General features: G+C 37.6%; 1 protein-coding gene across 1 annotated transcript in view; it reads right to left on the bottom strand.

Moving 5' to 3' along the window:
* Positions 1-23,392, bottom strand: part of BCKDHB (branched chain keto acid dehydrogenase E1 subunit beta) — a 104,875-nt gene that overhangs the window by 34,178 nt on the left and 47,305 nt on the right. The window contains exon 9 of the mRNA XM_065730938.1: positions 12,581-12,667. Within this exon, the coding sequence (XP_065587010.1) occupies positions 12,581-12,667 (87 nt within the window). The remainder of the gene's footprint in view (positions 1-12,580; positions 12,668-23,392) is intronic.

The following is a 23,392-nucleotide window of genomic DNA, read 5'->3' as shown; positions in this document are numbered from 1 at the left end:
AAATGAGGTCTCCTCCCAGACACTGAAACTACCAAACTCCACGTTATTTTCCACCGTGGCTTACCAGGGTGCTTTAGTACTGATGTTCCCATAACCTGTGTCTGATAAAGAATTTTAGCATCCACAGAAGTGTTTTGAGATGGTGATGAAGGGAAGAGACGTTAAGCCTCCAAGAAGCCTTTTATAGGTATCAACACATTCACAAATGGAAGAACATTCGAAACTATGCTGTTACTCTGGTCTGATAGGTATGGCATCATAAACTGCTGTTCAACAGCAATTCATAACTCATTCTTAAGAAAAGATAATGCCAAATACAGTAATACAATAAATAAAAAAAATCAGGTAAAACATAGCATTGTTAGCTTTATAAACAGAGAAGTTAAATATTAGTATAAAATATTAATATAAGCTATTAATTACATCTGCCTTAATCATAGAATGGCTTTGGTTGGAAGGGACCTTCAAGATCAAGTCCCCTGTTGTGGGCAGGGCTGCCCCCCACAAGCTCAGCTGCCCAGTGCAACATCCAACCTGGCCTTGAATGCCTCCAGGGATGGGGCACCAACAGCTCTCTGGACAGCTGTGCCAGTGCCTCACCACTTCCTGAGTAAAGAATTTCAGCCTAACATCTAACTAAATTTCTCCTCTTTTAGTTCAAAGTCATTCCCCTTGTCCTGTCACTATTAGAGCATGTAAAAAATCAGGCCCCATCCTACTCATCAGCTCCCTTCAAGTACTGAAAGGCCACAATGAGGTCTCCCTGGAGCCTTAACTTCTTCAAGCTAAACAAGCCCAGTTCCCTCAACACAGACACCCTCAATTCTGTACATCAGGAGTCCTGCCACAGATCGCCTTTATCAGAGTAGAGTCACAGTTTCAAAGGACTGTAAAGCCCATTTAAAATGGCAGAGATTTTCTTTTTATTAATTTGAATTAAGCAATGAACTGGCAATTCGACATGGTATAATATAAAGGTCTGCTTAACAGCTGTAACATTTACCTAAAAATGCTAATTGAAGGCCTCATGCTTTGATGTGCTCCTAAAACATTATTAGTTTTGTTTACGTACTAGTTAAAAAGGCTGATGTAACTGAACTCCAATACACTATTAGTGGGGAAAAAATGGAAAAAGTATCACCACATCACAGAGGAGAAAACACAACATATGCAGTCATAGAAGGTTTTTTGCCCTCCTCGCTGTTCAGAGGGAAACCTCCTCATTTTAATCACTTTGTGGGTTATCTGAAATGTATGGTTAGGATCACAATATGGTTCTAATCAAAACAGCTTGAATTAAATTTGAACTTTTGCAAGTGCAAACTGTACCTCAGAGTAAGCATAAACACAAAATATTTCCTTTCCCTTCAGGAGAAATATCTAACAGCTAGAGAGATCGATGCACAAACTGGGGTTAGTGCACAGCAAAGAGAATTTTAATTCTGCCTCGGTGGCCAGAGTTTGGGCTCTTCTTAGTATTAGCATATGGAAGGCCAAACACATTGTTCAAATATATAAATCACAATGAGTGAGTGCAGATCCATCAGCAAGACAATCCTGGAGTTCAGCCTCAGGCTTATGAGCGATTGTATGCCAAATTAAATATCAGATCATGGGAAAAGTGTCCTCAATAAAAACACTATGAGAATACTAAATATTATACACTCTACTGATTAAGGTGAATCCAACACTTGTTCAAAAGCCAAACCTAAATATTCCATTTGCTTGAACAACTACGACTCCTGATGTATTATAGCATTATGTATTGTCCTGGAATAAACTCCTTGTGCCTATCCAATAATTTGTGTAAGGAATGAGCAAGTATGCAGCTCCACGCTTGCATAGCAGGAAGAACAGCTCACAGAGAAGACCATCAAATAGGCTATTGCTGCATCTAGAAGAAATGCTGCCCCCTGCCTAACAGACAGCACAGCTGAAAGCAGGACAGAAGCACGGATGTGAAAGAAGGGGGCTGCTGTGCATCAGTGACAAAAGCATCTATTTGAAAACAAATTTCACGTTACTTGAAAATAAATAACTCTACAGAATGCATACAAGTTAACATGAAATTTTAAAATCATTCTTCTCTCAGTTTAATGCCTTCCTAAAAAGTGACAGACCTTGCTGGGTAGTTCACACCATGAGTGTTTGCCAGGAGAGACCAGCGGTCTAAATTAGCACGTCTGTCAAACCCAGCTACAGTGTCACTTGGTGAACTTTGATCATGTATCAACAAAGCCACTGCCTCCCAGAAGAGTACTCCATTTAAACGTACAGTTATAGTGATAGTTTCTCTGGATTTCCTGCAAAATGCTATAAAGCTCAAACATCTTGAAAGCTTAGAAAAGGATGTTGCTACTTTCATTTATGGAAAAGTAGAAGTATCAGTGGAAAAAAGATGAGATTTAAATAAGCTATTAAAATGGTTCCAATATGTTCAGCTACTTTAGTGCTAAGAACTGAATTAACAAGGTTTTTCTATGATCTCTTCCACAATACAAACATAACTGCTAAATCTAAACTTAACCATTTTGTCTCTCTTCCAGAATTAAAAGCTACTAACTGCATGATTTTACTGATATTTACTGCCGAATCCCATACTGCTACACACTTTATTATAATATGGCAACACTGAATCAAAACAGCCACAGGAGTTCATAAGGCACATGGTGCTGGACTAAAGAAAAGCAAATGACACAACCATCCTGACTTCTAAATTTGTACGCCACTTGAAAGCCATAAATTGTTAATGATGTCCATCTAATATCACTAACAGATCAGTATTTACCTGAAATCAGTTTCACCCACAAAACACAACGGGCACATTAATGTATTTGATTATTTTGTAAGAACTGGTTGTACTATATATTAATGTTTGATTTCGGAGTGGAAAGCACAACATTACAACACTTACAGGACAGATGTGAGCTGGTGTGTGTGCTCCATGAAGGCAGATTTATTCACATGCACTGGGAAGAATCACCCAAAACTCTACGGGTGGCTTTGCTCCCTCACTTACTCAACACTCATAACAAGGCAGATCTTACTGCTTCTTAGTGCCTATGGAAACTGCTAAGCCCATTCCTGTTTCCACCTCTCTAGACAAAAAAAAAAAAAAAAAGGAACTGCTTTAACCTCCATTAGCTGTTAGGATATTCACAGTGTGTGGGAAAATCTTGCTCCAAACCACAGCTTGAACCCAAAACCACCTGGTTATTCATTTGCAAGCAGTGCATGGGGAACAGTAGGGTTCATAAGTTCATAAGTTCATAAGGTTGGAAAGGACCTATAAGATCATCTAGTCCAACCATCCTCCTATCACTATCTCTACCCAACTACTAAATTAAGTCCTTTAGCACCTCATCTAAACGCTTCTTGAACAGCGCTAGGGATGGTGCCTCAACCACCTCCCTAGGCAGGCCATTCCAGTGCCTGACCACTCTTTCAGAAAAGAAATGCTTCCTGAGGTCTAATCTAAATCTTCCCTGGCGCAACTTGTGGCCATTCCCTCTCGTCCTGTCATTACTTATCAGGGAGAAGAGGCCTACCTCTTCTCCCTGATAAGTAATACCTCTTCTCCCTGATACCTTATCAGGGAGAAGAGGTTGCATTGTGCTGTCTCATGCAGTAAATGAGGCTGTTCCCTAAAAACAAGAGGAGTGCATACAACTAAGAAATACCAACATCTCTTAATATGTGTGCAGTCTTGCAGGGATATTTTCATTAAATGTTTCACAGAGGTTGATTACAGAACTTCAAGTCAAACTGCTGATTAATAATACATTCTGACTTTTACTGTGCTTACAAACTGGACTAATCAGACATACTACCCTGCATTTACAATTATAAAGACCATGTTTGGAGGTCAATTTTATACACACTACAATTTGAGTACTTCATTTTACACGTTAGATGAGGAGTTGGGATTTGTCTGTGTTTAAGGACTTAGGAGTTTTATACAATGCAAATAGATGACTGCCTGCAGTTCACTATTTGGCTATATTCATTTCATTACACCACTATTTTCTGTATTGAATTTATTCTAACTTAGAACAGAACACTCTCTTGTCATCTGAGCACATAACAGATGTCATTGTTATTATTACTCTTTCTGCTTGTGTTTTAGAAAAATTTCACTTATTTTCTATATTATCAAAATCTGCTGAAGACATTTGAAGCATTCCAAGAATTCAGTCTTGCATAACAACAATTGCTTCCAGTGTACAATGCAACAGAAGTTGGGGGCTCACTGAATGGTCTATATTCATATTTTATAAACACAGTGAGCACCATCATATACCTGCTCACGTTTTCCAATATTATAGGTTAATTTCTGTATGTTCTGATTTTCTATTCCTTCAAATCACTGCATTTCTTCCACTGCATATATTTTCTTCTCATCTTGAATTTACTTCTCTGTGTTTATTCCAGCTTTTCTTTATATTTTATACCAACATTTCTTAGATCATCCTCACAGTGACAGAAATTGATGTTGCAATCTATACAACCAGGCTTTTATAGCTTGTGATTCCTGATACGTGGACTAAAAGCATGGAAGCAGCAAACAAAATTTAATAGAACAGAAGTGAAATCCTGACACAGTGTTTTACTTACTTTCTTACTGCCTATTGTGACTGTGTCAAAGCAAGGTTAAAAAAAATAAATTATTAAATCTGAATTCATATGTATGCAAGCTGAATGACCATAGTCCTGCACTTATATGTTTCTGTGTGCTGTTTTCTTAAGCCTCCATTTTATATTTAATCCAGGACCTCTTCATTTACCTAACTCCATGAAATGGACCTCAACAGCAAAAATGTCTGCACATTACTGAAAAGCTGTCCAAACTGGCTTGTTCTGAGTCATCTTTGTAGTCAGTTTGGAAAAAGAGTTTGAGTCATCTTCTCTTATGTCTCGGAATGGTTGGAGAATTCTTCCAAACCCTTCACTTCCATAATCAAATAGTGTGAACATTTTGTACCTCGATTTCTTCCAAATTCTTAGGAGTTAGTTACCCATTCCACTGTATCTCGATGATCAGTTCAGAACGTAATTTGTTTCAGTACATATTGTGAAAATTAAATCATTTAAATACAAATGAATTTCAATTGCACCAGAAAAATTGCTTTCAACACAGACAGGCTTGAAGAGAAGTTTGCAATCTGTTCATTAAAACTAGATTTTCAATGCCACCAGCACAAGATTCAATGCTATTTATCATAATCACAAAATAAACTCCCAGAGACCACCTCAAGTTATTAATTAGTTTCAACTGCAGTATGTAAATCCCTAATGCAGACACAGGTGAGTGATTTGAAACTCAAATTTGCACTCTCAAATATTTTTGGAGTTCTGCATTGCAACCATTTGTTCTAAGAGCCACAAAGAGCCATGGAAGACTGCTTCTGCTTCACTGAGTCAAAACCAGTTTAACTTCAACTTATGAGAAGAATGAAGTAATGGAACTGTTTACAATTTGGGTGGTTTAGATATTCCAAAGACACAACATGCAATGGCATTTATTTCAAAGAATCTGAAAGTATAAATTTGGGAGGGTGATTTTTTCTTTTCCTCTGAAGCAGTTACATCTTTGAAAGGCATTCCTGGACATATCAACTTCTCTTTTTTCCTGAAATACTTCTCACAAAAATAGCTCACCTAATAGTTTCTCCTAGTGTTACACAGTAGCAGGAAATTACCCCACTTACTGCAGATTAAGTCCTATTTTGCAGTGGCAGAAGGAAATAAAAAGCACCACCAATCCAAACAGAGAAAGATTACTATATCCAATTTTCTATACAGAACTGAACAACTGAAAAAATAAGATCACGTAACTCAATCCTCTGATACGTGTTATTTCATTGAATTTGCTGGGACCGTTCCCCTGATTAATGTTAATCTTTTATAAGACAAACCCCAGTGCAACTTGGAGAAGCACATGATATCTTCTGGAAGAAATCCAGAGAAGCGAGCTCTGTTCTTTGATTAATCAAATGCTCAGGGTCAGAATAGCTGCCAGGCAATAAGAAAAGAAGCCACACTACTAAAACAGAAACCCACAATTAAACCAGAACCTCCTCTGTTCCTACAGCACTGAATACTTTCCTTTTTATATCTGTTCAAGACTCCTACAAAAAAAAAAACAATACATTGCTCCACTTTGATACTCTATAGACAGCAATGAGATGACATCCTTCTTGAGCCACGTATGTTATCTACACACACAAATATACTTCTGCTGGTGCATTCTGCTGTAATTTTACTAATGTGACTTATGCAACAATCTTCCTAAATGAAATTTCAAAAATCTTAAACCACTCAAAATTTAGTAAAATATTATCCATTTTTTTCAGTAACTTAAATAGTACCTATAGAGAATGGGGGATAAATCACAAAGACTCATGTGACACAGTCTTACTGTGTTTGCAAGATCAATGACAGATGGTTTCTGCTAATTTCCCGTTTATTTTCAGTCCTAAAAGAAAATAGTAACTACCGTTACTGGAACCATAACACAATCTTCCCACATCTAGTCCCATCAAAAGCAGGAATCAACTATGCACTGAATGAACAAGCACTAAAAAGAAGGAAATGAAAAAAAAATCAAGCCATTATTCAGCACTCATGCCATAAACCTTACCCAACACAAACATTTCCTACACTACCTACAAATTTCCCCAGCAATTTTAACTCTGTTCTCCACAACTTACCAATTTCTAAATACATTCTCTGCCAAAGTGCTATCACTTCTCAGAACAGTAGTACAGCTCTTCTAAAAGAGTTTCAATAAAGAAGGACAAAAAAGAATATTACACACTGTATTTTGTCGATTCAGTGCTGATTAAGTTCTGCTGTCAAGCAGTTGATATTTACTTTCCCAAGTGCATCAGAAATTAAGCAGAACAGCCTCTGGAGTTCAAAGTAGTGTGCGCATTCTGTCACGCAAAGAAGCTACATAAAAACAGCAAACTCCAACAACTGCATACTGTACCAGTGCCAACTCAGAATTCAATTCTAAACACAAAAGCTATTTTTTTTCAGATTTACATGACATCTTTCTCAAAACTGTACAATTCAAAAAGGCTTTTAAGGAAATGTTCTTCAGATTTCCAAGAAATTTTCAACCACATCCAAATTTCGAACACTCTCTTCTAATACGTCATGAAGAACCACAAATAAGAGCTTGAGCTCTCATACTAAAAGGGCACCTGTTTTTAGAGGAGGGAATGAAGTTTAAGCCCTTGCTAAAAACAGAATCCTAGCATTCTCTGACGTGTCTGATATGTCACATAAAGCATAATAAGATTTAAGGCCTTCAGTGTAAAGTTAGCTTTCTAATGTGTTGCATCTCGGAGTGAAAGATAAATATGGAATAAAAGAAAGAGATGATGACATCTTCAAGAAAAGACCACCTTTGAATTAGTTTTAGATAAGCCTTTCAGTACCATCTCACTGTTGAAAGTGAAATCTTTATTAACTTCAACCCTCTTTCAAGTGATGGTTTCAAGACTTCTAACATCAAGGATTAGTTTTTCCTGTAGTTCAGTTTCTTTTGTACAATTGTTTGTTTCATAGTCCTCTAATAAGGCTCCTTTTCTTTCTGACAGTATATCACACCATCATCTTTATTTTGTCAGTGAGGCAGCAATGATGAGGAAAAAGTGGGACAGCAACCTGCCTCTGTAAGGTAGGTTTTACCACACACACAGAAAGAAAGCCATCAATTAAGAGCACGGGTGTTCAGTCTTCTAGCTTGCCTGGGCCACACTGAGTAAAGAGAAATTGTCCTGGACTGCATACACAAGACCTCTCCAAAAGTAAAACCTCCTATTTCTGTGGACACAACTGCTACAAAGAATACAATACCACTATTCGATAGAGCAAAGCCTCATCTCCAAAACAAGATTTTTCAACACAGTCACCACCATTAGCTTTGGACTTTTGCCAGTGATGAACAAGAGCTGTATGCCACTCCCATACAAAAATGCATCAGAGGAGATGACCTACTGTCACTGTCACCACTGCTGCAATGCACCACACACCACCTCGCTGTGCTCCCATCCACTGTTTGGTCTCCATCAATGCTCAGCAAGCATCGGACAATGGGTGTCATTTTTTCCAGGTGGAGAAATTCAATGACACATGTTTGCACCATGCACACTTTCATGTCAGACACCATTGTGTCAGACTGCTTTTCTGCTGCCATCTGTAGCACAGCAACAAAATGTTATAGAATACGGGTGGGAAGGTTCAATTTATACTGCCATATGACCAACATCCACCTCTGACACTGTGGGACAATATAATAAAACAGAAGGCATTACTTTGAGAGTAGCCTTCCTAAAATACATAATATAATTGATATAAAATAAGTTTTGTTACTTATATAATCTTTATTATTTTTTATTAGAACAAAAAAAGAGAGTAACAATAACACAGAACTAGTGGGATATGTGACCCTATTTTTGTGAAACCAGTGCATCAATATCTGGTCTGATGTCAATGGCTGCAATTTCTAGTGAGTTCTCAGCATTCATCAGATATTTTTAATTAAATTTTATTCTTCCCATGCTTCATCATTGAAAATAGATGTTTACAAATGTGTATACTGCCAAAAAAGCAATGACTTGAATATGGTGTGATTGAGAAGTAAGGAATGTTTTTCTCTACTAAAACAGGCCTTATAAAAGTAGAGAGATGATCAGATTTTAGAGTTGAATACCTGACTGAGACTGGTTGGACTGCTACTCCATACTCTTCATTTGAAAATTCCCAAGTAATGTATTTATGTCAACGGAAAATGAAGTAGCAAGTACATACACACACAAAAAAAAGACTTTTTATTACAATCTTGAAACCTATCATTACATTCCTTTATCAGAATGGAAAGCAAGGCTGCATATTTTTTGCTGTTCAGAGGACTCTGTTTAGCCAGTGAATCAAAATACATCCAATTATTTGCTATAACTGGAGCTGGCACTGCACTGCACACTCCCCATGCCCCGTTTTCAGCTCAGACAGCATTAACAGCATACCAATTGGCTGCTGGTGAGTGGTGGGTCCATCCCTGGGGCTGGGCTGAGGTACTTGGTGGGGCAGAGTCACAGAGGCAGCTGGCACAGGGCAGGGGCTGGGATACAGTGCCAGCTGTGCCAGGCTTCATGAGGGCCACAGGCTGCATATGCCCAAATTAGAGCTTAACCCAATTTCAGAAACATTCAGAAGGCTCCCTGATTGCTCTAATTAGAGAAACACCATGCACTGAGGTTGGTCAGCCTCACCTACAGCTCTGGAACAGTAGGCACTTAGAAGGCGAAGCACTACAAGTTAATTAAAATAAAATGATTATAAGATTAGCAAAAAAGAAAAGGCAAACTAACACAGCAGGTACTCGCATTACCCTGACATAAATTCTCTTCTTGTCAGTTTAACATGTCCAAAGGCTGCAAAGCCAGCAGCTGGCTTAGACCTATCAGTTCCTCCAGCAGCCAGCTTCTCCAGTTGACTCTCATCCATAGGCACACACACATATTCCTGGCTCCTTTGTCACTGAACCTACCCCCAGTTTGTCCAGTCCAATGTTAGCTGGTAAGAGACACAGACACTCTCGCTGCTGGTGCCCTTTTTACTCAGTCCCCCCCGACTGTTGATGCTGGCTGTCCCCCCCCAGTCCACAAGGAGAGCCAGAGCAGGGCTCCATTTCCAAGGGTGGACTACTGTGGATCCGTTGCCTGGGCTGTGACTGGGCTTCTTGGCACGTGTAAGCAGAAACTATAGATTTGTCACATAACCTAACATAATCCACTCCTGTTTCAACACACAGGAGAGCCCTTCCCTCCTTGAAAACAACCATTTCTCTCATTTTATTTTTCATGGGGATGCAAACACTGGATTTACTTTATTTTACACTATAAGTTAATAATGTACTGATGATTTCTACACCCAATTTTTCGGAGCTGACATCTCAGTGGTCCTTTTGCCAAGGATTCTCCAACCATGTTTCAGTGATGTCCCTTAAGGAAGTTTAGTGTCCTTCCTGCTGAACACTTCTGAAAGCTGTTATACTGAATATAATAGATAGTATTAACTACACATGTACTGAGTTTGTCCTATTATATTCCATGATTTCAAAATATCCATAGAGCACACACAAAAACTGCACTACTGAGGACAAAGTTAAGAGTACGTGGAGTTTTAACAACACTACTTTGTCCCATTCTTAGCTTTATGTGTTTAAGAAATCAGTGAATAGCTATTTAATGCAATAATGAACCCCTTCTAAATAGTCTGTATTTGACAGAGAACTCAGTTACTATGCTCACCAAATACTGCTTTTCATCTCTCAAACACCAAAAAAGGAAACCATTCCATACAGTTTTCTCCCTAACTCATGAGTGAAAACTATCATTTCCATTCATACTCATTTCCTTGAAGTCTACATCATCATGAAATGTTTATGACAGTTAACTGTTTTGAAATAACCTATGTACTTTTATTCACCTTATTTCTATGATGAGAGACCTCACAGCAAGGATGGAATAACAATATGGAAACTAACCATCCAATCCAACCGAACACAAGTGATTGAAGTCTTATTATTTCCATATGTAAGGAAAGTAAAGCCAACTGCAGTCCCCAGTTTTTGGCATTCTCAGTATGCACTGCGTCCAGAAAAAATGAATTTCACTTTTCATTTTTATTTTTACTGCAAACTGGTATCAGACATATAGACTTTACTTGATTATTTAGGGAATACATTTAACTAAATTTAAAAAAGCAAGGTTTTATAATGCCTAAAGTGATACTGCTCTTGAAATAGCTGCGATGTTTTCCAAATTTTAATCGCTTTTTCAATATAGCTATTCTTAACCGGTATGAAGAATTGTGGATAGGATGTTAAAATCTTCAAGAATGGATTTAAGGAGTAATGATAACATAGTCATATGACAGATTCAAGTTAGCCAGTTTATATAACTAATATTTCTCAAGAAGCAAATCCTCACTTCCTAGAAAAGATGAATGTAAGATTGTTAGTTACTACCATGATAATAATATATGTTTTCAGTATGGACTAAGAGAAATAATAAATTATTAGGAATTTAAAACTTCATTTTCTAAATAAGTCATATTTGTCAAGGTACATCCCTTATATGAAAAACAACCCAAGATGGATCAATTAAGTGAGATTCTTTCTCATCAGAGGACTGAGGAGAACAAATACTCATTTTGTAGTTCCAGCAGTACATTAACTATCCCAGGCAATCAATCTCCCAGTAAAATTTACTGATAAGCTTATTTCCTCAACTTCTTTCTCTACTCAAACACACATGCTCTCCCCTTTTATGCTATTAGTCATTAAAATAATTTTCTCCTCAACTGTTCATAAAAACATAAGACACTAAAAGACACACTTCCATTGATTTTGTTTCACGTTTTCATATGAATTTAAGAGAAATCATCACTTCCAAGGTTCATGGTTGGCAGTAATTTTACTAGTCCTATTTTAACCAGTAAGGTCACCTATAGAAGGGAGGAGATGGAACCAGAGTCAAATACTAATTACTTAGAAAGATTATAAATATTTGGTTGCTCATGGAAAGAAAATTTTCATAGAAAAAGTTAATTATTTTCATAGCAATGTTAAAATGAATACAACTACTCTTTAAAATTGTTTCACATATACTAAAAAAAATTAAGTTTTCTGAACTCTTATGCATATTCAACTCAATTTACATTCCAAGATCAATTAACTCCATTATTCTGTGGGAAAAGGGAAGGAAAAAAAGGCTAATTCCTAAGCTTCAACTACTGTCCGTATGGATTATTATTTGTGTAAACTTTGGAATCACTTTTCTCTCTAATTTCTGATTTTACTCTTCTGAGATCAGAGTAATCAGAAAAGAGTAATCCAATAGTGAAACACATGATTAGTTTAGATTTTTATATGAACCAGTATCACTGACACACATAGGAAAGAAATTTAGTTAATGGGAAAATCTACATGCAAATACAGATAAAAACATAGTCAAAAACTCAAAAGAACTTCTGTTAAAGCCTGGTGCTCTAGACAGTTGATCTCAAACATCTCAGACTTTCGAAGCCATTCTGTGCAGACAAGCTCAGCGTATGTATGGAAACTACCAAAACACTACCAGAACCACTTCTGTAGACTACATTCCTGTTTAACACCACCCTGTACTTTACTGGATTTGGATGCTTTTCTGTTTCTGATTTCAACATGCCCAGAATGAATTTTAAGAAGTTATGAGGACAAAACACGAGAAAGGTTAGAAAAACACATTAAAAGTATATCATACAAAAGATTTTTCCTTTGCATCTGACAGTATATATTCCCTGCTATTCACTGGAAGTTTCCTAGCTTAGCAGCTGCAAAGCACACTGCAGGGTATATGGCTTATCATCTGTTCAGATAGAGTAATGCAAATAACCACAAAACTGAAATCAAAATATAAAAGAAACTAATTTCAAAAATACAAAAACCTCAATTTTTAATACATTCATAAATACATCTACAGGTAAACGTATTCAGACACTTTAAAAAGAAAATTTATCTGTGTACCTGAACTGTGGAACTGATTTCAGACGCAAACCCTCCTGTCAAGGGAGCCTCATGGCTGATCAGCAACCGCCCGGTCTTCGCCACTGACTGAAAAGGAAAAACAAACCCAAAAATGCAATCAAGTTACAGCTCGTGATTTTTTTACATGTGTTGCTTATGAAATATATGAATTGTGTGATATAATTAGTAGTATTTGGATTTAGCAACCTTTTCCCTCTTGCATTTTCACTGAAATAGTGAATCACCTGAGAAATCTAAACTGAGTAACTAATACAGCATGTAATGCTTCTACATTTACTACAGTATTGTCATTCATTACAGAAGTGGTAACATCATCTATTCCATTTAAAACAGACACGAAGAATAGTTTCCACTAATTTTATCATTTCAGAACAATCTGCAACAGGAAAATAAGATTTCACTTAGAGGTCAGCATGGATTCTGAAAACACTGAGAATCATGCATGCAAATAAATCATTCACTGATAAATGAATTTGCCTAAGAGTCAATCTGAACCCACAAATCACAACAATTCAAGAAGAGTATATATACATATACATATATATATATATACACACTTAGCAATAAAACAATTGTGTGGTGCTTCTTATTCAAGTTTTACTCAGCAATTACAAGCAGCATTTTTAACTTTCAAATCTCAATGTTTGTGCAGTTTTTATGAGACTCATTTCAGAAACAGCTACATAGTACAATATATACAGAATGCGACAAACAACTTCTAATTAACAAAAAATTGTATTTATGTTGAAACATAATAATTCAAGAAAAAACACTGGAATGTGATTAGAGTATAAAGCTTCAATACACACTAAGTTTATTGCAACTACATGGAAAATTGCCTATGGTTAAAAAAATATATGTCAGAAATACAGCAGCAACCTCACCATTTTATAAGGTGCATTAAAAAAATCTAAGAGCTTCTTGAGAGACATGCTAGGAAAAAAAAAAGAATGTGTATGTCATTATTTTGGTGTCAGTTACAGTTCGACTGCAAAGATAATTATCCAACGTACTGCTGGTGTACCATTAGTCATCAAGCAGGAAAGCCCAGGACAGTGCTAGCTAATAGGTCAATCTTTCTTAACACTGTGATCTTCAGTCTGCACCAGTACATTGTCCACTGGGACACCCCGATGCTACCTACATAAAAGAATATGTAAATTCTATATCTTAGTAACAGAATTTTCATTGTAATGCCAGAACTTTTCTAATTCTTTCACTTTTCCAAAATGTCTGTCTGGCCCTACGTAGCTCATCCACAGAGCTGCCAGCAGGTGACAGGACTACAAGCAATCCAAATCCTATCATGTACTGTCAAAAACTTTCCCTATCATGTACTGTCAAAAACTTTCACAAGGTTCAGATCTAAGCAAGACAGGAAAAGGCATTTCAACAACTGGAAAGTAAAGTATGGCTTGGTAGGTCGTCTTCTTGTGTTTCTCAGGTCTGCGCTGAAAATTCATATCTGAAGACCAAAGATACTAACTGCACTACAAATCTGTGAAATACATCGAAACAACAGCTCAACAAACAACATTTGCATTCAAGATTTAATCTGATACGATAAAGCTGATACGATTAGTCAATTTAAGGTTGATTTATTTTAGAATCTTCTTATTTTAAATAGATATTATTTTGCATATATTTTTCTGAGAAGTACACAGTTTGAAACATCACAAGCTACCACTAAAATTACAGGTTTCATTTTTCAGAATATATAAATGTGAAACGCAGACACTGTTGAAACAGATGAAAGAAAATTCTGCATGGGATCAAACCAGCATTCCAGCAGTTCATTATCGTGAGTCCAAAACTGAGATCACTGGATGTTTAGGAAAGGATAAGAATAGGGAATTTCTCAGCCTTCAACTATTTTTACATCATAGACTTTGTGGGTCCAACATGGTCTCTCTTATTAACAACTTCTCTTATGAAAGAGTCTGCTCACAAACAGAACCCATGAAAACAAACATTTTTAAAAATCCTCTTGTCCTTTGAAAAGAACTACATTTTTACGTATTTTCCCAAGGGCTTGGGAAAGCCCTTGTTAATTTCCTAACAGTGAGCACATATACATCATCACCAAGCATCTCAGCTCGAATAAAAAGTACCAGGACAGCAACCAGGCTAGCTTGCAATGGTGCACTTGGTACCCAACTCAGCTTGTTCATATATCCACACCATATTGTGCCATACTGAAATACCTTAAAAATTCTTCTAAATATTAAAAGAGAATCAAAATGAGCACAATACTGCACTGTCAATACAGCCCTGAATTTTAAGAAAGAATGCAAGTTCTGCAATTCACGAATATTACAGGTTCTATTTTATTAATTTTTGCAGGAGGTTTAGCACTTGTTCTTAAACTACAGTGTCTTTCAGAAAAATATGCTATGTTAATTATGGCATTTTCAGTGTTCACAAATGCATCACGGCTATTGCTAAGTTGTTCCAGTCTTCAACTGCTCTCATTGCTGAAATCCTGCACTATATTTCAAAAGTAATTTGGCTGATTTCAACTTAAAGCTGAAGGTTCTCATTTTTCTTCTGTTTGCTAGATGGAGAAGTTATCCATTATCAGATCTCTGCTCCCCATGTGAATATGTTATGATTGTGACCAAATCATCTCCTGATCACCCTTTTGCTAAACTAAGCAGAGCTTTAAATCTTTCATCATGCAGCACGCTTCCAATTCCTTCATCATTCTTACAATCCTTTCCTGGATCATCTCCAGTTTACAGTGTCCTACACCCATCCAGAATTAGCATTCCATCCTTGTTCAGAACACTGACAAACAGAGATAAATGTAACCTTGATCCTGCAGTTCTTGGACTCAGAAGGTCTTTTGGTCAAAGCACAACTGCAGGAGTCCAGATTCAACTGACTATGATTCCTTGTTCTTGGGAAAAGGGAGGGTTTTTTGGGGGTTATGCTGTTTTTTGTCAGACTTTTTTTTTGTTGTTACATTTTGGGTTTTTGTTTGATTTTTTGTCTTTAACAAATGATTGCTGGCTGGAATAAAGATGGAATATAGTCTGCACTCATTATTTCAAGATGCAAAATTATATTGGAATATGGTGAAGAACATAATGTGTGCCTGAATTCAGCTCAGATAATAAACAACTCTTCACTGCTGTCTGAGCAGTTTCTCCAACTGCTTCCTAGCTTTAATTTCCCCTCCCCCCCCTCAATCAGTAATAGTTTTAAAGGGTTTAAATTGTTTTCCATATCTTTGATAGAAATATTAAACAGGTTAAAAAGATCACTCTGCAAGCCCTCAGTGACTTTGCTATTCTCACTGAATAGCAGGGAAAGGCAATGTTAAGTCAGGGCACATCAAATGTCTTACTTCAACTAAATAAATTTGTTTTTTGAACACTTATTGAAGATCTCAAACAACTTTCAACTGCTGATCATGTATTTTCAAGCCATTTCTCCCTACTTGCATTATTCATTGCTAATTTAGTCATAGTTTTATAGATAACTCCTCCTAATTGGCTTAGTACACATTTTGGGGAAGGGATGGGTTTTTTTGGTGTTTTTTTTTTTTTGGTTCGTGGGTGGGTTTTTTTGTTTTTGCTTTGTCTTGTTTGTTTTAAATGAAGAAATTCCATAAGACATCAAAGGTTCATAAATCACTGGCTGAAAGGCGCAACAAACATAATGAGTCTCCATATGCCCTCAGAAGAAAGATGTAGTCTGTGATTTAAAAAAAATAAAGCTTCTCCTGCATCAACAGTGTTCTGAAATGGCTAGATATTTTATTTCCACACCTTCATATGGAATCTTAATCTTATTTCCTAGAAGCAAAGTACCTAAGGAGTTAAAGGGAAAATTTTCAAACTAATTGTAAGCTACAGAGCACAGTGGACATGAACTGTTAAGACTGTTTGAGGATATCAATGTTCTTCTATAAAATATTATTTTCATTTTTAAACTCAACTACAAAACTTTACTCTCTGTCACAGCAAATGAGCCAAGCTTTCAATCTCTAAGGTAACCAAAGCCCAACATTCAGGACAGCATTTTGCAGTCCAAATATTTTATTAGACTGCCACTAGAAGCTCTGTCTATGGCACAGTAGGCATGAGTAATGGGGTCCTCAGTCTTCAAACTGAAACTGAAATAACATTAGCACGAAAGTGCAAAAATTAACAAAGAAAACTGCTTAAATTGGCACAATTAATAAACTGACTACCACAGAACATAGACAGGTACTAGGAGTGTTAATTCTTTCTCCATTTGAGTTGCCTAGAGAAATAGGTGATCTTTCTAGGAATGAAGTATTTGGTCCCCTCAAACCCAGAAACTTTTTTACATTTACAGAAGGGCTTGACTCTTCCCATTTCCCCCCAAAATTTCCCTATCTTTCAAAAAACCCAAGTCTTTACACTTGGTCCTACCTCAGCAGGAGATCCAAACATTTAATTGTACACATACACTGCAGCTCATGTAATATACTTAAAAAAATCTTCAAAAAACATGGTGTGGCTTAGGAGGCTGATACTGATAGAAAATACTACTTTACATCTATATCTGATACTGACTGATCTTTAAAGTACAAAGAGATATTTCTGAGGGTAATAAGTGTATCTGTAGCTATTTCCTGCAAATTAAATGAAAATGGGAGCTCTTGCTTACTATCTAAAGGAACAGTTCACTGAGAAAAGTCAGAAGCAGCATCTGGTCATTTAGAGAACTGGGGCCCCAGCCATTCCGCATTTTCACAGCCAAGTTCAGCTGATGCAAGTCTGGTTGCTCCCAGAAGGGAAGGCTCCTACCCAACCCAGAGCATGTGTTTTACCCTGGCATTCCATCAAGCACCTATAAGGCCATGAGGCAAGCCAGCTTCAGGAGACAATCTGATTTACTATACAGCACTGTACAGTCAGCAGAAATCAGCAGGCATTGCAACCAAGATGGGGGCAGATCCAGGTCACCTCCTTCAGAAGCTCCCAGTACACTTCTGCAATGCTCCCTCCAGTGCCACTGAAGCTCAGTCAGTGACAGCCATGCATGAGCTGCCACGCCACTGTTACCTGTGCTGTACTCAGACAACAGAGGATAGGGCTTTCAACTACTAAATCAACTTTAAAACTACAAATTCCAAATATAGCTTTTCACCCCCGATTTCCTTGTTAGATCCATTTCACATTGGTGTAGGACACAGCAATGATAACTAAGGTTTTGTCAGAGATGGCAGCGCAATTCCTCAACCACACTCTGTGCCTTTACCAGAATCAAGACTTAGGTTGCAGCCGAAGCTTTGCTGAACAGTTGCCCAATGTTTTTGCAGTGAAGCAGCTTTGTGAATTATTTTCAACCTCCCTCACTGCACTCTTTATCCAAGAGTTTCCATAATCATTTTTCTGTTCAATTCCCAATTTGTCATTTTGACTGCTTTCTCCTCTTTTACAGGTCCTGATGACAGAATAAAATACACATCTGGCACTTCCAAACACTTTGAAATCAAAGTGCTGACATTACCAGCAATGTACTGGGTCCTCACTTATGGGAAAGCAGACTTTAATCAAAATGAGTTTGATAGCCAACACTATTACCCGATACACACGGTAACAGCACTATTTCCACTGTAATCAGCTGCTTTCCTTACATGGCAACTGCCTTTAAAGAAATTATCAAAGGAACTTCTTGTACATGTGATAGGTTAACCACCTTAACAAATGCAGCAATTATATTCCCAGTTTCCAGAGCCACGTTGGACTTGCGGAATCTCTGGAAAATGAGACAAATAGATCCTCTGCACTATGATGCAAAAAGAAGGAATGAAAGGGAATAGGAAGTGCCCTAGGAAGCCTGGACATATAAAAGCCCTTTAACTTATGGATGTTATGATCCAGTTCGCAAATCATATCTATCAGTTGCACAAAAGAACTACCTTCTTCTCCTTTAAGTAGTTAAAGCTAAAAACTGTATTCATTTCTTTAATAGCTCCAAAAATAATTCATATCATTGAAGGATATGAAATTCAGAGAACGACAGAATGGCTTGGGTTGGAAGGGACCTTAAAGATCATTTAGTTGCAACCCCCACCAGATCAGGCTGTGCAGGGCCCCATCCAACCTGGCACTGACCATCTCCAGGGATGGGCACCCACAGCTTCCCTGGGCAGCCGATGTCATAGGTTCATTAGGTTGGAAAGGACCTACAAGATCATCTAGTCCAACCATCCCCTCCTATCACTATCCCCACCCAACTACTAAATCAAATCCCTTAGCACCTCATCTAAACGCTTCTTGAACAGCGCTAGGGATGGTGCCTCAACCACCTCCCCAGGCAGGCCATTCCAGTGCCTGACCACTCTTTCAGAAAAGAAATGCTTCCTCAGGTCTAATCTAAATCTTCCCCGGCGCAACTTGTGGCCATTCCCTCTCGTCCTGTCATTATTTATCAGGGAGAAGAGGCCCACCCCCTCCTCACCACAACCCCCCTTCAGGAAGTGGTAGAGTGCAATAAGGTCTCCTCTGAGCCTCCTCTTCTCCAGACTGAACAATCCCAGCTCCCTCAGCCGCTCCTCATAAGACTTGTGCTCCAGACCCCTCACCAGTTTTGTTGCCCTTCTCTGAACACGCTCCAGGGCCTCAATGTCCTTCTTCTAGTGAGGGGCCCAAAACTGAACACACTACTTGAGGTGTCAGTGCCACACCAGCCTCTAAGTAAAGATTTTTCTTCCTAACATCTGATCTAAATTTCCCGTTAAATTCATCTAAAAGAAAATAACATATGGTTCAGTTTCCAATGGTACTAAATTTCCAGAGCTCAGAAATGAGATCTACTATATCATGATATCTACACTACATTCCGAAGTTAATTGAAACTCATTTATCAGTAAAACTGAAGATGCGAAGACAAATAAATGACAAGAAAAAATATTATTTCATAAAACACAGCTCAACAGCCCGAAGTATGAATAAGATTTCTTAACTGTTGGTAATGAGACAACTGAGCTTATGTGCAAGTTGTTAAGATTTGTAAGGCTAGTGTAAGCATACAGGTCAATAATTAAGCAGAGAATTCTAGCTGAACACTGGCAGGAATGCTGGTAGATCAAAGGATAAAATTACTTGAAAAGGGAAAATATAATTTGTATTCCATCATTCAGAAAGGTGATTGAAGAGAAATTTTTAACAAAGTCTTTTCAAACAATAAAATGGAAAAAAAATAACCACACGAAGATCTGTAATAGGTGAGTATGCAGATTAACAGCAGTGAACACAAAAGAAAATTTGATTTCTTCTCAACTTTACATCAATTGCTAAAACATTACCAATCATTTTAACTGATCCACAGCAGCAGAGCACAAATCCTTCTCTTTCTGCTAGTAGTTAAACAACACAGAGGCTTTTAATCCATTACCACCCGCTTGTGTGGTTCATCAGCAGCTTTCCATCCCAGGGTGCTGGTTGCCACACGCTGCAGGTACCACAGCAACTGCTGCTGTCATCAACCAGAGCTGCTCAGAGCTCAGAGCCACTGACAACTACCCCAGAATGGAAGGAACTGCAGTAAGAAATTTATATGGCAAAGACAATGTCTCCAACAGGCAATTTATATGGTAAGGACAAGCAGTCCATTACTGTTCCAGACTGTAAAGAATGTGACGATGAATGAATGTGAAGAACCACAGAATATGATCCAAAAAAGCATAGGATATTAGGAAAAAACAGGGGTGCAGGAGAGGAATGAACTGAAAACTGTTAATTGCAGAATGCAACCTTACCCCACTGGAGCAGAGTCTGTCCAGCTGCACAGCCCTCCTTTCACATGACTATGCCCTCACCTGCCTTCTGTGGAATTAAAAATGAAAATAAACAAAAAACCCTGAAAATTAAAAAGCTTTTAGTCTAACCTACTGCCCACTTTATTTCAAATCAGACCAAAAAATTAGCTCCTACAGAGCATAAAGACCAAATCTCACATTAGAAATCCAAATGTCATAATAAGCTGTTTATCAAAACAAGTTGTAAACAGTTGCCATTTCATCTGTTGGAGCTCTTTCACAGCTATTATTGTGCATTCAAATATTGATTTCTAATAAAGAGTAAAGATCACAGTACAAATTTAAGTTTCAACATAAATATGCTAAACCAAGAAGAGACAATTCCATAAGGCTCACCATTTGATAAAATTCTGAATGTATAGACAATGTATGCATACACATATCCTTATCCCTAACTCAAATGCACTAGAGAAAGAAAAATGTTTTTTCTTTAAGCATATTCAAGCACATGCATTTACATCATCTGCTGCTGGAGTAGCTGTGCCCTGTTTGCACTGCCAGGAAGGTTATGAATAAACACACTTCCAAGGTTTCCAGCTTCATCTGAGTTTGTGGTGAAGAAACCTGGCTCCACATTCATGAGGCAAGCAGGAAAAAACAGGTTAACAGGCTTGCAATAATTCTTGAAACCTTTTTTCAGACAATTCTCTTAAGAACTCTGACCCTGAGTATACAGAAAAAACTACAATAGGTTGAATTCTGATGTTTTTTTTTTCTAATACGCTTTTCCTACGGTGAGCAATGAATGAGAACTGAATAAAAAGTGTTCCTGTTTGTCAAAATACTGTTAAATGGCCAACCAAGTATAAAAAAAAGACACTTAAAGACTCGTCTGTACTTTGTCAGTTTTTATATGCATACCTAGATCTGCATGCAGATGCATGTCTGTTTTCCTTGTTCCCAGCTGAAACAAAACGTTATACTGATTTCTGAGACAAGTCTCAAAAGTAAAAAGCTGTTTGAAGCCTGAAATGAATATCTCAGTGTGTCAAAGCAATAGAAATGTTCCACTCAGGAGTCAGTCATAATCTGTTCTGATATTCAGCATAAATAACCTCTCAGATGTCTAAAAATAAGTAATATCTAGTGACTAACTCCCAGTTCTCTTATCAGCTTCACTTTAACAACTCCACTCCACTTTAAATCTACATGGCCTCTTATGGTAGAAGAAAAACAATTCCCAGGAATTAGTTTGATGTAGTAAGAGCCCCATGATGTCCTTTATATATCTCATATAGTGTCATACTAAGTGGGTGAGGGTTTTATCGCCTCTGAACTCAAATGAGTTCCTTGAGTTTTCATTTCAGCTTCCTCCCATGCCAAAGTGTATTTTCAAAGTAACAGATCAAGTAACACGTCCTTGTAGTTAAAGTTAACAGTATTCCGGGCTGCTTTAGGCCACGTATAACCAGCAGGGAGAAGATCTCTCTACTCAACACTGCTGAGACTACAACTGAGTGCTAGGTCCACTACTGGGCTCCCAAGTACAAGAAATGTGGACAAACTGGAAAGAGCCTAGCAATGGGCAACAGATATGAAGAAGGGACTGAATTATCTCTCTGCCACGAGGAAAGTCTGCGAGAGCTGGCACTGTTCAGACTTGAGAAGACTCAGGAGAAGGATTTCATCACTGTACAGAAACACCTGAACAAGCTCTGTTCAGTGGTGCCCAGGCCAGGATTGCACCATTTACAGCATTATGCTGACACAGTGCAATGCACTGTTTTCACCACTTTGAAATCCACTTCAGGACTGATCTTCTTCCCCAGTTAAAAAATACACGTATGGTAAGAATAGCGCAAAAAAACTCAAGTGACCACAGCTGGGATACACATAAAAGGAACATCTTGAAAAGAAATGTTAATGCAACCATAAAGCTCACTACCTCAATACACCAGGACTTCATTGTTACAATACTTCATTGTTCCAGTATGTATAATTTTACACTACAAATGCCAGAAATTATTCTGGAAGACTAACGTGGGTTTTTCTTGCACTGCTCTGAAAACAACACTGCAGTACAAAGATCGTGGTGCAGAGATAGAGAAAGCAAGCACAGGAGCAAGGCAAAGTAAAATAATTCCAGGTTACTACAAAAGTAACCTTCAGAATTAAAAAATGACAACTAAAATCAGAGGAGCTGGCTATAGAGCTAGGCTGAACATCCACAGAAGCAATAAAAATAAAATAACTGAGATCAGAATATGACTTTTCTACTGCACAGATACTGTCACGGAGCAGCTGATACATTCAACATAAATATCTATAAAGATTCCAGTAAAGCCAACTTGCAAGATAGATTCCCAATGTGTTACACAGCACAAAGACATAGAGTAGAAGGGAATTCATACCCAAAACAGCTTTCAATTTGAGCAGCTAAAACCCTGAACACAAAAAAAAAATGTACTCTGCTGCATCATATCTATCTCAACAGTTTAGGTCGACAGATTTATTTAGAAGTGTGCTAAGCTAAATTAAAAGGACCGTATCAACCAGTGTCTACCTTTCTAACACCTCCAGGAAGTTTAGCTTCTTGTAAAACAACCCTAACAGAAGCACTCAGGTAACACTTTCTTCCATGTACCTTAAAGAAGTTAACTGACAAGAAAATAATAGCTAGTAGAAATGATCAATGGATGTGGAGACAATGGAGAAAAGTTACATTTATGCACACAAACCCTTCTGCTTAGTCTCAAAAGAAATTAACCAAATTCAGGAGAAGTTAAGCAAATAAAAATTACTCCTAGAAGAATTCTACAGTGTGACCTCTTGATATCCACAAGATCAAATTTCTATTTACACATTGGAATAAACTAATTAGAAAAAAAAAAAAACCTGATTCTTACTTTCAGGTTTGCTTTTGACTTCCAACCCACCCGGCTCACCCCTGACACTTTATAGGTAGAATGTTGAACACCTCCTTATGAGGAAAGGCGGAGAGACCTGGGTCTGCTCAGCCTCGAAAAAAAAGACTCAGAGGGGATCTGATC

Source organism: Cyrtonyx montezumae, unplaced genomic scaffold (assembly GCF_038088225.1).
Source record: "Cyrtonyx montezumae isolate F1298 unplaced genomic scaffold, pur_monq_1.0 scaffold_13, whole genome shotgun sequence".
Taxonomy (NCBI): Eukaryota; Metazoa; Chordata; class Aves; order Galliformes; family Odontophoridae; genus Cyrtonyx; species Cyrtonyx montezumae.
This window is presented reverse-complemented; position numbering and strand designations above follow the sequence as displayed.